A 12,838-nucleotide genomic window follows, 5' to 3' on the forward strand; every position below is an offset into this window, starting at 1 on the left:
ATGGCGGGGCCGCGGGACCCCGCGGAGCGCTGCTCCTACCGCAACACCAACTGCGTGGAGCGGCCGCTGCGCCGGCTCTTCGAAGGGCTGGCGAGCGGCGTGGCCGCCTGCCCCTGGGCCTTCGTGCTGGTGCCGCTGCTGCTGTCGGGCGGGCTGGGCGCCGGCTTCGTCTTCCTACCGCAGCGGCAGGAGAACGACATCGAGGGGCAGTTCACGCCCACGTGGGGGCCCGCCAAGGCCGAGCGCGACTTCGTGCGGCGGCACTTCCCCACCAACGACTCGCAGCGCTTCTCCGCCGCGCGGCTGCCCACCGAGGGCGCCTACGCCGCCCTCATCGCCGTGGCGACGAACGGGGCCTCGGTCCTGGACGCGGCGCCGTGGGCAGAGGTGCTGCGGCTGAACGCGACCGTGCACGACGCCGAGTACGAGCGGCTCTGCGCCCGCACCGACGGCGGCTGTGCCAGCCCCAACGAGCTGCTGTCGCGGTGGGGCGATGCGGGACCGCAGGACCCGAGGAGCCTCCGCTTCCCCGTCAACGACAGCATCTTCCTGGGGACCGCGCTGGGCGGCGTGGAGACGGACGGCGGGCGGGTGCTCAGGGCGCGGGCCCTGAAGCTGCAGTATTACCTGCGGGAGGACGGCCCCGAGGCGCAGGACAGCCGGCAGTGGCTGGAGGGCTTCCTGCAGAACATCTCGTCCAAAGTGGCGGAGTTGCGCCTCGGCTCCATTCAGGTAACGCAGGCGCCGGGTACGGCCGTGCGGAGCCGCCGAGCCCGAAACGTCCGAGCAGCCCCGGCGCGGGATGGAAAGGAAAGGGACGGTGGCGGAAGAAGGCGGAGGGGTTGCGAGGGCCACGGCAATGCTCCTCTGCTAACGTGATGTTTGGCCTTACCTGTGCGTTTGTACAAAGAACAAGAAGAGGGAAAGTGCTTTATCGTTTCTTGTTGTTTTAACGCAGGTGACTTATTTTACCTCGCTGTCCAGACAACAAGAGTTTGAAGGAAATACCAAGAGTGTGATCCCCCTCTTCTCCATAACATATTTCCTGACAATAACCTTTGCAATCGTCTCTTGCCTAAGGTAAAATGTCTCTAAGCTATGGCTCAATGTGCCATGATCTCTGCTCTTGTTTACCTTCCTCCAGTTGGTTTCTGCTCTTGCCGAGTGAAGGCGTTCTTGAAACTGCAGGCTTCCAGTGCCATTTAATCATATAAGATGATTTAGCAATATTTAACAATATAACAATGACATTTAATAATAGGTAAAAGGTATTTCTTTGCTTTTTCTTGTCTATCTGTGCATATTTCCTAACTGCTTAGATGGGGTTCATAGTAAATACTAGATAAATACCTGAATAAGTCTTCAGTGTAGACAGGACTAACTTGAATGCTTCCCTCCTAGAGAAATTAATCTTGTCCACTGCTGACACCTAGGATCTCTCAAAGCATCATTCATCAGGTGTTCTCTTCAGACAGGGTATTGTCTGGGAAATATATGAAACATAACTAAGGTATTCCTTGAAATATTTTCAGACTGAGCTGTATAAGAAATAATACCTGGCTTGCAAGCTGTGGAGTGCTTTCTTCTGGCTTAGCTGTATTGAGCAGCTTTGGATTGCTGCTGTTCTGTGGAGTGCCGTTTGTGGTCACTGTAGCAAATGCACCATTCCTCATTCTGGGTAAGTAGAAAAAGTGAGTGTATTCAGATACAAAGACCAGAGTGAAGGTAAAACAACCTAATGGTGTCAGTCTTTTATGATGTGAATGTCAGATGATACAACATTTTCTCCTGAAGTGAGTGTAGGAGATAGCCAGAGGTGCAGCCCCCTCAGAGCACCTATGGAGGTGGGCAAGCCCCTCAGCTCAGCTCAGCTCCGTGTGCCACAGTGGGACTGGAGATGGGTTCTGGTGCTGCAAGGGCAGCTTTCCCCAGAAGACAAGGCCTGATCCGGATCCCCTGCTACAGCAGGAAGACTGTAAGTGGGAGAGTTGTAAGGTTAGGACTTCTGGCATTGTTCTAGTGTCCCTGGAAGTGTGGCCAGGATGATTGATCCTCTGCAGTATAACATCTATGTACAAAGCAGTCTCAGTCAGCCGCACAACTGAAATGATGCACCATTTATGCAAGCAGCTCCCCCCAAAAACCCAAGGAAGATGGTATCATTGCATCCTTGTTCCACAGACTGCTTAACAGCCAGTGCTGAATTTTCCAAGTACTGATAGTGTTGCTGCAATTAGATATTGTTTCCAACTATATAATGTCGCTGCAAACAAATTACTGCTTTTAAAATCCTTACTGGTCTCCTGTATCATACATTCATCTGATGTTTTCTTGGGCTTGGTCTCATGCTGAGGAAAACACATGGAGCTCCCAGGTTGACGGAGGCTGTGCATCATCCAAAGATGTCCAATGCAAATGCTCCTTCGGGCAGGCATTGTTTCTTTGTTTCTTGCATAATTCTAATGCATTTTTCCATCTACTTTTGCTTGCTCATCAATTGCAGTGGCTCTGATTACCAAAAAGCCCCTTTTGTATACCTGGGAAAGGGCTTAAGTCAGTCTCTTCAGATCTTCAGATATAAGACACAGACTTTTGTCTTCCTTGCGTTAAAGCAAACAAATTCTCAGTACAGCAGAGGATTTGCTTTGAGGGCTGCTTGCTTTCCGAAGCAGCCTGGCTCCACTACCACCAGTAGTACCTTTTGATGTGCTGCTTAATTCATCTTTGCATGTTTACTGGCAATTGCCTGTTCAGGTAGCAGGTAATGATTTCATCTCATCTTCTGTGCTCGGCTAAATCTCACTCCGCTATTCACCCAGCCTTGCTTTCCCTTCTGTGTGATTAATTTTCAGTGAATAGAAGAGCCCTTGACAACATGGCAAAATACTGAAAGGTGTGAGATAATAATCTTGAGAGTTAGCAGAGGTGAGAGAAGCCCATTGGCTCTTCATTTTTGAACTTCAGCTCATTTGCATCTTAGCAAACACCCAAAACCAGGATCCAGTCTTCCTGGCAGGTTTTCCCAAGGACCTGTCAGGTAATATTTTTGAGCACATCAGTATAGAGGTGAACCAAAATGAGTAATAAATAGTGAATAAGTGCTGGAAAAGAAACTGGAGAGAAGTGGAGGGCAAAGAGCGTAAAAAAAGTAAGCCACTGGAAAACTGGAATCACTCTTCTCCCACGTGGTAGCAACTGCTCTTCCTGCCTTCTGAAGGCAGAGCAAGACATTATTGCTGTAAGTTGCTGCAGTGCTGAAGAAGAGATTCCAGAGGTAATAGGGGATGCTTCCAGTGGTAAGAATAGTTGAACATCAGAATATGCGATGCTTTGAAATCTCTGTCCCTGCATCATAGACATCAGCTACAAGACACTTGTCAGAGATGCAGTAGGTGTGCTCAGTCCTTCAGCAGAGTTGCTGAGGGATCAACAGCCCATCAGGTCTCCAGGAGGTGCTGAAAGGTAGTACATTCAGCCACACACAAAGGATCTGTTTTCCAGATTCTCTTGTAACTTGCATCAGTGCTCAAGCAGTGTTAGTCACCCAACTTCCTTTTCCAGATTTTATGCAGAATGAAATGTGATTAATGTTGTAGTTTGGTTGGGTGTTGGTGGAAGCTGCCACTTGCAGTGCAGCGTTAACAGTCTCTCCTCTTGCAGGGGTTGGTGTTGATGACATGTTCATCATGATTGCTTCCTGGGAACAAAGTTTAAGGAAAAAAGAGAAATCCAATGTTAAATCTCTGCTGGCTGAGACTTATTCAGAGGCAGCACTTTCTGTGACCATCACCACTCTGACAGATGTTTTGGCCTTCTTCATTGGCACCTGGACTGCTTTTCCATCCGTGAGGTCTTTCTGCCTCTATACAGGGACAGCTTTTATCTTCTGCTATGTATATACCTTGACCTTCTTTGGGGCAGTTCTGGTATTAAATCACAAAAGGGAGCAAGGGAACCGGCACTGGCTGACTTGTATGCATGTGGATGTAGGTAAAGATCAGGCTGAGAACTCCTGCTTGTACAATGCTTGCTGTATCGGCAGCTCTTCTAGGCAGCCATCTGAGCCAGAAGGTGACCATCCAATGAACGTCTTCTTTAAGAAGTATTATGGCCCTTTTGTTACAAATAAATGGAACAAGGTGCTCATGGTGTTGCTCTACGGAGCATATTTGGCTGGCAGCATTTATGGGTGTACTCAGATCAGGGAAGGCATCGATCTCCGAAATCTGGCAAATGATGCCTCCTACATTATTCCATACTATGATGATGATGACAAATACTTCTCCACATATGGACCCAGGGTCATGGTTGCCATTACTGAGAGCGTAGATTATTGGAACGAGTCGGTGCGTCTTGGTATTGAGAGCTGTGCACAGAATTTAGAGAACATTTCCTATGTAGATAAGAACCTCACAGAGTCGTGGCTGAGAGTATACACAGAACTTGACAAACGGGGTTTGATAAATATAAACAGTAAAACTGACTTCTTAAATAACTTAAATATACTGTTCAGTGCTCGTCCCAGTTTTGAGTGGGACATAAACAAGACTCAGGATGAAATAGAGGCTTCACGTTTCTTCATCCAGACAGTGAACGTGACATCAGCCGTGGATGAGAAGAACCTCCTCAATGAGTTAAGAGAGGCAGCCAAGCAGTGCAGCATTCCACTGAAGGTGTATCACCCAGCCTTCATCTACTACGACCAGTACCTGGTAATAGTGCAGAACACTGTTCAGAACGTTGTGGTTGCTGCCGGGGCCATGCTCATTGTGTCCCTCCTGCTCATTCCCAACCCGTTGTGCTGCTTGTGGGTGACCTTTGCTATAGCCTCTGTTATAGTTGGCGTTGCTGGTTTCATGACGTTCTGGAACGTCAACCTCGATTCCATATCCATGATCAACCTGGTCATTTGCATTGGGTTTTCAGTAGATTTTTCTGCTCATATTTCCTATGCCTTTGTTACGAGTGGAGAGTCATCGGCCAATAAAAGGGCAATTGAAGCTCTGTCCCTGCTGGGTTACCCAGTTCTACAAGGTGCAGTTTCTACAATACTGGGCGTAGTTGTCCTGGCTGCAGCGAGCACCTACATCTTTAGGACATTCTTCAAGATCATGTTCCTTGTTATTTTGTTTGGGGCTCTTCATGGTCTTGTTTTTATTCCAGTTTTTTTAACATTTTTTGGAAACTTTGGCAGTTCACCTCACAGTACCATGTCTATAAGTTTAGAGCATAGGTTTAGAAATGACAAGGACTGTCCATGAATTATGTAAATATAAGATTTTATATGTTTACTATGTGGAGGCTCAAATGCAGTGACTGTCAGGAAATATAAGACATAAAAAGTAGAGGAATAAATACATGAGATCAACAAAGGCTTCAGAAAAGCCAGGTAAGAAAAATAGCAACAAACCGCACAGAATGGATTTGCATTTTTTTTCCCTTTGTATACATTCAACTACCACCTTAATATTGCTAATTATCTGTCACTATAGGACATGAAATAAAACGATGCAGACACGCAGCTCTCCAAGGTAAAAAAGCGCTTTAATTTCTGACTCCAACATTTATAGATTTCCAAAAGTGACAGTGGATTGGAGAGTAACACTGCCACCTTTCCAATGACACTGGACAAACCAATAGTCCATCAAATTTCTCCTCCTCCATAAAAGAATGTAAAACAATAAGTTATTTACGTAAAGTGCATGAGTGAGTTCATTACAAGAATGTAAACATCAGAAGGCTTAGAAAAACTTGAAACAGGGCAACAGTTACCATTTTTGTGTGACTTTTTAACTGAATGTATTAAAATTATTACAAACACTGACCACTTCATCGGGTGAATGGAATCTGTTACATGTTTGCAGGACACAGTCATAGCAGGAAAGAGTAACTCTCATTGGACTGGATTTCCTCCTTGTTTGCCTTGATGCTGTAACTCATCCCAGCACTGAGCTGGAAGACAGTTTTTTGCCCAAGAGGCTCAAATCTTGCTGTTTTACAGCAAAATTATAAGAGGTCAGAACTGTCTCAGACTGCAGTAACTCATAAGCCTTCAGGAGACAAAATGTGCTTAGGTTCCTAATGCAGCACAAAAAACCCTTGGGGAAGACTCACCCCAAGCTGACTCCCATTTACTATTCAAAACCTTTTCTTGGTGTCCTGTTTTCTAGCTAAGACTGAACATCTGGTACCCTTAAGAAGTTTGTGTATAGCGTCTGTTGGTTGCAGTTTGCAAAGTTTATTGAACTTTTGTGGATCTCCTGAGTAACCACTTGGGAGATGTTCCATGGTATGACAGGGCAGGGATTCACTAGAGACAATCACAGCCTGATTTGGGACAAAGTGAAAAAGAAACCCATGTTTATGCAGATCAGTCCAAAAACTGTAAACCCATAAATTCAATTATGTTCATCAGTGACAACCCATCCTGTGATGCATCAATTGAGCAGAGGAGCTTTCACTGAGTAGTAGCTAAGAATATATGAGGTGATCTTCTAACCTATGGGGACAAGGCAGTAGGTGAAAATCAATCATAATTTGTTGCCAATATCACGATAGACCCATTGGAAATAAAATAAGTGATGGTAACCAGTGTTTGTAATTCTGGAAAAATTGGTGTAGAGCTTATTAAATCATTCAGTCAAAATCTGCTGCTGTGGTGGGTTTCTTCTGAGAGTCTGAGCAAGTGTGGCAAAGCCAGGGACTGCCTCTGTTCCCTGTGGATATCTGGCCAGTTTCATGAGACCCAGTAAACAGGGCAGGATCCTTCTCATTCCTAGAGTCATAGAATAGTTTGAGTTGGAAGGGATATTTGTGTTGATTTGGCACGGCCTGGTCTTTTGGTAGCAGGGTAGGGCCACAGAAGTGGCTTCTGTGAGAACCTGCTAGAAGCTTCCACCATGTCTGACAGAGCCAATCTCTGATGGCTCTGAAGATGGACATGCTGCTAGCCCAATTAGAGAGGTTGGTATTGCCTCTGTGATGACATATTTAAGAAAATCAAAGCAGCGCATGTGTAGCTTTCTTCCGGGGTGGCAAGGCACCGCCACCAGGGCCATCCTGGCAGCATGAGGTGATGTGCCGCAGCTGCCGCCATCTTGGCACGGCCCACAGAAAGCTTTGCCTGCCTGGCCACTCCTAGAGAGCCGTGCCAAAGACTGAAGGGCAGGGGCGGCAGCCACAGCTTCTCCTTCCCTGCCCCACGTGAAGAGAGGCATTAAATAGCACCAGCGTCGCAGCAGCCGTCATTGCCCCCTCAGTGGTGGCAGGGCCGCGTGGCTGGTGGCAAAAGTATGGCGAGCAACTCCTGGCAAGGAACCTAGACAAGATCGACCTCTCGGCACTGTGGGATCCTGCAGGAATCTTTTAAGTGGAGGAAACTTTTGGAAGTGGTACCTACGGGCAACAGCTTTTCTTCTAGTCAGAGAAGAGGAGGAGGTGAGGACACCTGAGGGGAAACAACATGGCGGCACCAAGATCAGTGGAAAAAGGGGAGGAGATGCTCCAAATGCTGGAGCCGAGATTCCTCTGCAAGCCATGGTGAGGACCATGGTGAAGCAGGCTGTCCCCCTGCAGACCATGAGGTGTCGCAGTTCTTTTGAGGGTCCCCAGGGGGCCCCCTAAGCTGTATGTTCGCTGGTAGCAGCAGACAGGCAAGGAGTCTCCACACAGCTTCTGAGGGTGCTAATTAGATGAGGGTTTATTGGGGGTCCCACCCCCGGGAGCAGCATGGTTTCTGAAGGAGAAGGGGGAAAAGGGGGAGGAGTGGGAGGGCCTAGGGAGCAAAGGGCCAAGAGAACATCTAATCTCCCCCATGCAGCTTAACAGGGAGATTCAAAGTGGGCGCAGAATAAGACTTGGGCCAATGGGATTACAGATACATGATACTTCAGGGGAGGATCACAGGCTTGGAACACACCGTACATTTTCGAGGGGTGAGACAGAGGAAATCATTTAACTAAAATGTAAACACCACAATGAGGTCCGCGGGGGATGCAGAGATCCGCTTGCAGCCCATGGCAGAAGTAGTAATACTGGAGTGGGTGGATACTGGAGAAAGGTGTGATCAAGTGGGAGACTCAAATGGAGAGAGAGTGCCCCTGCTTCCAGAGATCAAGAAAGAGGACCCTTGCTTCCAAACTAGAGCAGCCTATCCTTAGAGGGCTCCATTCCGTGGACAAGTGACCCACGCCACAGCAGTTTTGGAAAAACCAGTGGGAAAGACTTACCTTGCAGCAGTTTTGGCAGGACTGCTGCTCCAGAGATTGGAGCCACACTGGAGGAGTTAACAGAGAACTGTCTCCTGTGAGAGAGACCCAATGGCATAGTCAAAGAAAGACTCTTTCCCTGAGCAGATCTTGGGTGATGAACTGACAAAAACCCCCCCACTCAATCTCCCTGCACTGTCAGTGGGAAGTAGGGAGGGGCTGGGGGAAAAAGAGGGGTTTTAAAGGCTTATTTTACTTCTCATTGTTCTCTTCTGACTCTGTTAATAATAAATTCACTTTATACCTTTAAATTTTAGCCTGTTTGGCCCTTTTAGAGTGTTTTCTCCCAGTCCTCATCTCAACTTGTTAGCAAGCAAGACATGGTTATGGGTGTGACAGAGACTGGACTGAGGACAAGGACTGCCTCTGCTGTGTTCCAAAACCACTAAGAAACCACATTATGATGCCTTGGTGATCTGGGTGTGCCCCATGTAAAAACAGTTTCTCTTTTAAAGGTAAAATACAAACATTCATAATATTTAGTGTTATACAGTTAAAGTGGAAAATATATTAAGCTTATAACTGCCTATTACCTTAATTACACAGGCTTTATAAGGAAGACACATAAATAAAACAGCTCCTGAAAAGATATTGACTTATGTTTCCTTATTATATGGAAATATTGAGCACAATAAACTACTACTGATTGATGATGAAAGCTGTATAAACAGTTCAGAGTCAAAGTAAATGGTACTTCTTTACAACCTAGTTCATAAAAAATTAATCTACCTAATCTTTGCCAACTGCATACTCATCCGCTGTTGAGAGTTTTTGCAATTGCAGGGCTCTTGCTAGACAATGGCCATATTCAGGTGATGCACAATCCAGCCTGCTTGTACTAATGGACAATGGAAACGTTCACAAACAATGAATAATGGACATATTCAGAAATAGGGTCAGTATATCCTTGAAAGAGATACAAGAAGAAGAGTCATCAGGACTCAGCAAGTTTGCCAGCAAGCTTGGGAAAGTAAGAAAAAAGTGAGTCATGGGTGGGCCAGATGACCACAGCAAGACACATGAAAAATTAGGTGATCCAATCAGCATTCTAATTTAGACACATGAAGAGCTAGGATTAACCAATCATGTATTAGCTAGAGACACGTGGAGAGTAGAGATTTATTATAAATATAGTCTTTTTTGGGATAATAAATTTGGCTTCACTGGATCATATTGGTTATGGTGTGATGTCCTGAACCTCCGCACCCCGCATTTCTGGTGGAGAGTGCGGGCAGGCCCAATGTCATAGCACTAAAGGGACTCAAGGTTGGCAATTTGGCTGCTGTGAAGAGGATCGGAGCCAACCCTCGAGGAGCAGAGAAGCTGGTGGAAAGTATCCTCACTGCCCTGGTGAGAGGAAAAGGTTCCTGGAGCTCCAGTCATAGACGAGTTGAATCTCGCCCTGATCAAGGTGAGCGGCCGGGGAGGAAATGGGGTCCGAACATGAAAGGGAAGGTGTTCAGAAACTCCTCCAACGTATCCTCTCCAAGAGAGAACAAAAGTATGATGCTTCCAATTTGAAGGGACTATTACACTGGGCGTGTGACCATAATCTCATAGCAGGAGCACAGGTTGCTTTTGAGATTTTGACCTGGGAAGTTGTGGGGCGGATGTTGTGGGACTGTGTTGCCTCTGGCGGGAGTGAGGCAAAAGAGGCGTCTAAATATGCTACTTTGTGGAAAACTATCATAGAGGTGTTACAAGCCTTAAAGGCAGAGAAGCAAGCTGCTGCTGCGGCTTGTGCAGCCCTTGCCTCTGAGTCAGAACAGCCTCAGGCATTTCCGGCAACTTCGGTTCAGCAACTGTTTTCTACCACCTTAGATATTCCTTCATGTAACCCGCAACCCCTCAGCTCAGAATTGAGCATTACACCCACTGCTCCTCCAGCTCAGAGCAAGAATGAGGAAGCTGCTGCCTCTTTGGGTGGGGTTAGTCTGCAGAACAAAGGACAGTTGTACTCAGAGTGAAGAAATTGTTGATAACAGTAACTTAGAAACTAAACATACTGTAAGTGAAAAGGATAAGGAAGGAGATGTTATTATAAATAATACTTCAATTGAAGAGAATTTAAAATCTTTAGTGGACAATTTGCAAAAATTGGTAATTTAACAAAAGGATTCAGTTGTCCCCAAAAGAGACTATTCTTTTGAGAAAATGGATTTGCCAATGATAGTAGGTTCAGACAGAACCTACCCAGGGAAGCGGTTACCACCCTCTCAGTTTGTCTCTGAGCCAGCATTCGAGCCGGTTAAACGAAATCCTCCCTCTCATGCTGTAAAGAATGTGGAATTAGAGTTGGAATGTGACCCTGAAATAGAAGCAACTCAGAAACGAAAGTGGAAGGGAGTTATTACAGAAGCTATTGTAGAAGGGACTTTTCTCTCAAATGATGTAGAGGCTTTTCCTGTAGTAACTAATGCTGCAGGTAGAGTTTGGGAACCTTTCGACTGGAAGATTTTAGAAAGGTTAAGAGCTGCAATTTCACTATTTGGTTTAAAATCCCAACTTGCACAGTCACTCCTGCAGTATATTTTTACATCTAACACATTAATTCCAGCTGATGTGTATACCCTAATAAGACTTATAATGCCACCCCATCAACAGGTGATGTTTCATATAAGCTGAGAGGAAAAGTGTGCTCAGGAAGCAGCAAGACCTAGAGTGCAGGGTGATCCTCTGTATGGTTTAACAGCACAACAGTTACTTGGTCAAGGGCCCTGGGCTACTGCCACTGCCCAGACTAGGAGTCTTACAAGTCTTGATCAAGTCTTACAGATGAGCCAACAACTAGCATATAATGCTATCCTTGCACTTCCAGATGGGTTACACACTAAGTCTTTTACACAGATTCACCAAAGAATGAATAAGGACTTTGATAAATTTGTAGACAGATTGCATGAAGCTATCTATGATCATCCTGATTTGGATTCAGACACAAAGGTAAAATTGTTTAATATTTAATTGCTTTTGACAATGCTAATGATAAAACTTGGCAGATTTTGGGAACATTAAAGAAGGGAGTTGATGTTACAGAAATGCTGGAACTTATGGCTAGAACTACAGAAGGACAAAAAGCAGCCTATGTAGCTGCTGCAGTCCAGGATGCAGTCAAACCATTGCTTTCTAAACTGCAGAAGAAAGCCAAAGGAAAGAACATTAAGTGCTTTGGATGTGGTAAAATCAGGCATGTTAGGAGTCAGTGTCACTCTGCAGCTATGAAAAAATTTTGTTCTATCTGCAAAAAAGATAACCACAATACTAAAGCCTGTTGGTTCCAGGGAAACAGGTCTCAGAACACCTTCTCTCCAGTGTCATGAAACAAGTACGGAGGGCTCCCTGGATAGCTCAGCCTCCCACGGAGGAGGAGGAGGAGGAGGATTTTACTCACTCAGATCATCAACTCTGGAAGCGCCGGAGTGGATGTGCAAACCACAGTAGATGTTACCATCATGGACTCTGCTGTGCATCTGATAGATACTAATGTAAAAGGACCCTTGGGGGATGGGCTTAGTGCTTTTCTGTTAGGGAGATCATCTGCCAGTAAAAAGGGATTGGATGTAATTCCTGGGGTTATTGATGCAGATTATCAAGGGGTTGTTAAAATTATGGTTAGAACATTTTTCCCTCTTGTATCTATTCCCAAAGGTTCGCTAATTGCTTAGCTTGTTCTTTCTAAATTTTGTGTCCCCTGTACAGGCTACAAGGAACAGGGAACAGGAAGTTTTGGTTCCACAGGTAAACCAGAAGTATATTGGGCCATGGACATCACAAGAGGTAAACCAGACAAACAGGTAACTCTGACACATCCTAATGGTGATTCTATTACAAAGAAACTAATAATTGACACTGGAGCAGATGTAACCATCATTTCAAACACAATATGGCCAAAAAATTGGGCATTGGTAGATACTACCTTAGGCATTGCAGGTATTGGAGGGACTGAGGCAACTCAGATGAGCAGGGAAGTAATTACTTTTACTTTCCCAGGTGGAGTGAATGTATCTACAAGGCCTTATGTCATGCAAACTCCTGGTACTTTACTAGGTTTTCTTGGTAGGGATCTGTTAAGCCAGTTAAAAGCTACCATTGTTACACAGCCTTTTTAACAGCAGGCCTTGGATCACATTCCCACAAAGGTTGCTACATTGCATGCACATCATCTGATCGAGGTTCCAGTTCAACTGATGATCATCAATCAGAGCAAGGAGGATGACAATTGTGCCAAGCATCCTTTTGCCTTGATTTGTCAATGGGTTAAAACTCTAGTTAATCCTTTAGTTATTTTGAAATGGGTATGTTTACCTGTAAAACAATCTAGAAATATTACCACTCGACTAGAACTTTTTGCTCATTTGATTATGAAGGGCAGAGGGAGAATATTGAAAATCTGGGGACATGAACCATATGCAATTGTAGTACCATTAGGTAACTGGTATCTTGAATGGAGAATGAGGCATTCTGTTTCTTTACAGATAGCTTCTTTAAAGATAGCTTTGGCTGGATATGACAGTAAAGTTCACAATACTTATCCATGGCAACGGGTGTTATCTTTATTGGAGCATCAGCATCTG

The 12,838-nt window shown here is 45.5% G+C and overlaps 1 protein-coding gene across 1 annotated transcript; it reads left to right on the top strand.

The window, feature by feature from the left end:
* On the top strand, positions 1 to 6,812 carry LOC131562489 (patched domain-containing protein 3-like). Its single transcript, XM_058812261.1, has 4 exons — positions 1 to 732; positions 959 to 1,080; positions 1,533 to 1,678; positions 3,661 to 6,812. The coding sequence occupies exons 1-4, from the start codon at positions 1 to 3 to the stop codon at positions 5,259 to 5,261; spliced, it is 2,601 nt and encodes an 866-aa protein (XP_058668244.1). The 3' UTR covers positions 5,262 to 6,812.
* The last annotated feature ends 6,026 nt before the right edge of the window (positions 6,813 to 12,838 follow it).

Source organism: Ammospiza caudacuta, chromosome 1 (assembly GCF_027887145.1).
Source record: "Ammospiza caudacuta isolate bAmmCau1 chromosome 1, bAmmCau1.pri, whole genome shotgun sequence".
Classification (NCBI taxonomy): domain Eukaryota; kingdom Metazoa; phylum Chordata; class Aves; order Passeriformes; family Passerellidae; genus Ammospiza; species Ammospiza caudacuta.

Bases quoted from the DNA above. Each gene is read 5' to 3' on its own strand.
- LOC131562489 (XM_058812261.1), top strand. From the start codon at position 1: ATGGCGGGGCCGCGGGACCCCGCGGAGCGCTGCTCCTACCGCAACACC. The intron at 1,081-1,532 runs GTAAAATGTCTC...AAATATTTTCAG, and splicing joins GCAATCGTCTCTTGCCTAAG to ACTGAGCTGTATAAGAAATA. The intron at 1,679-3,660 runs GTAAGTAGAAAA...CTCCTCTTGCAG, and splicing joins TGCACCATTCCTCATTCTGG to GGGTTGGTGTTGATGACATG.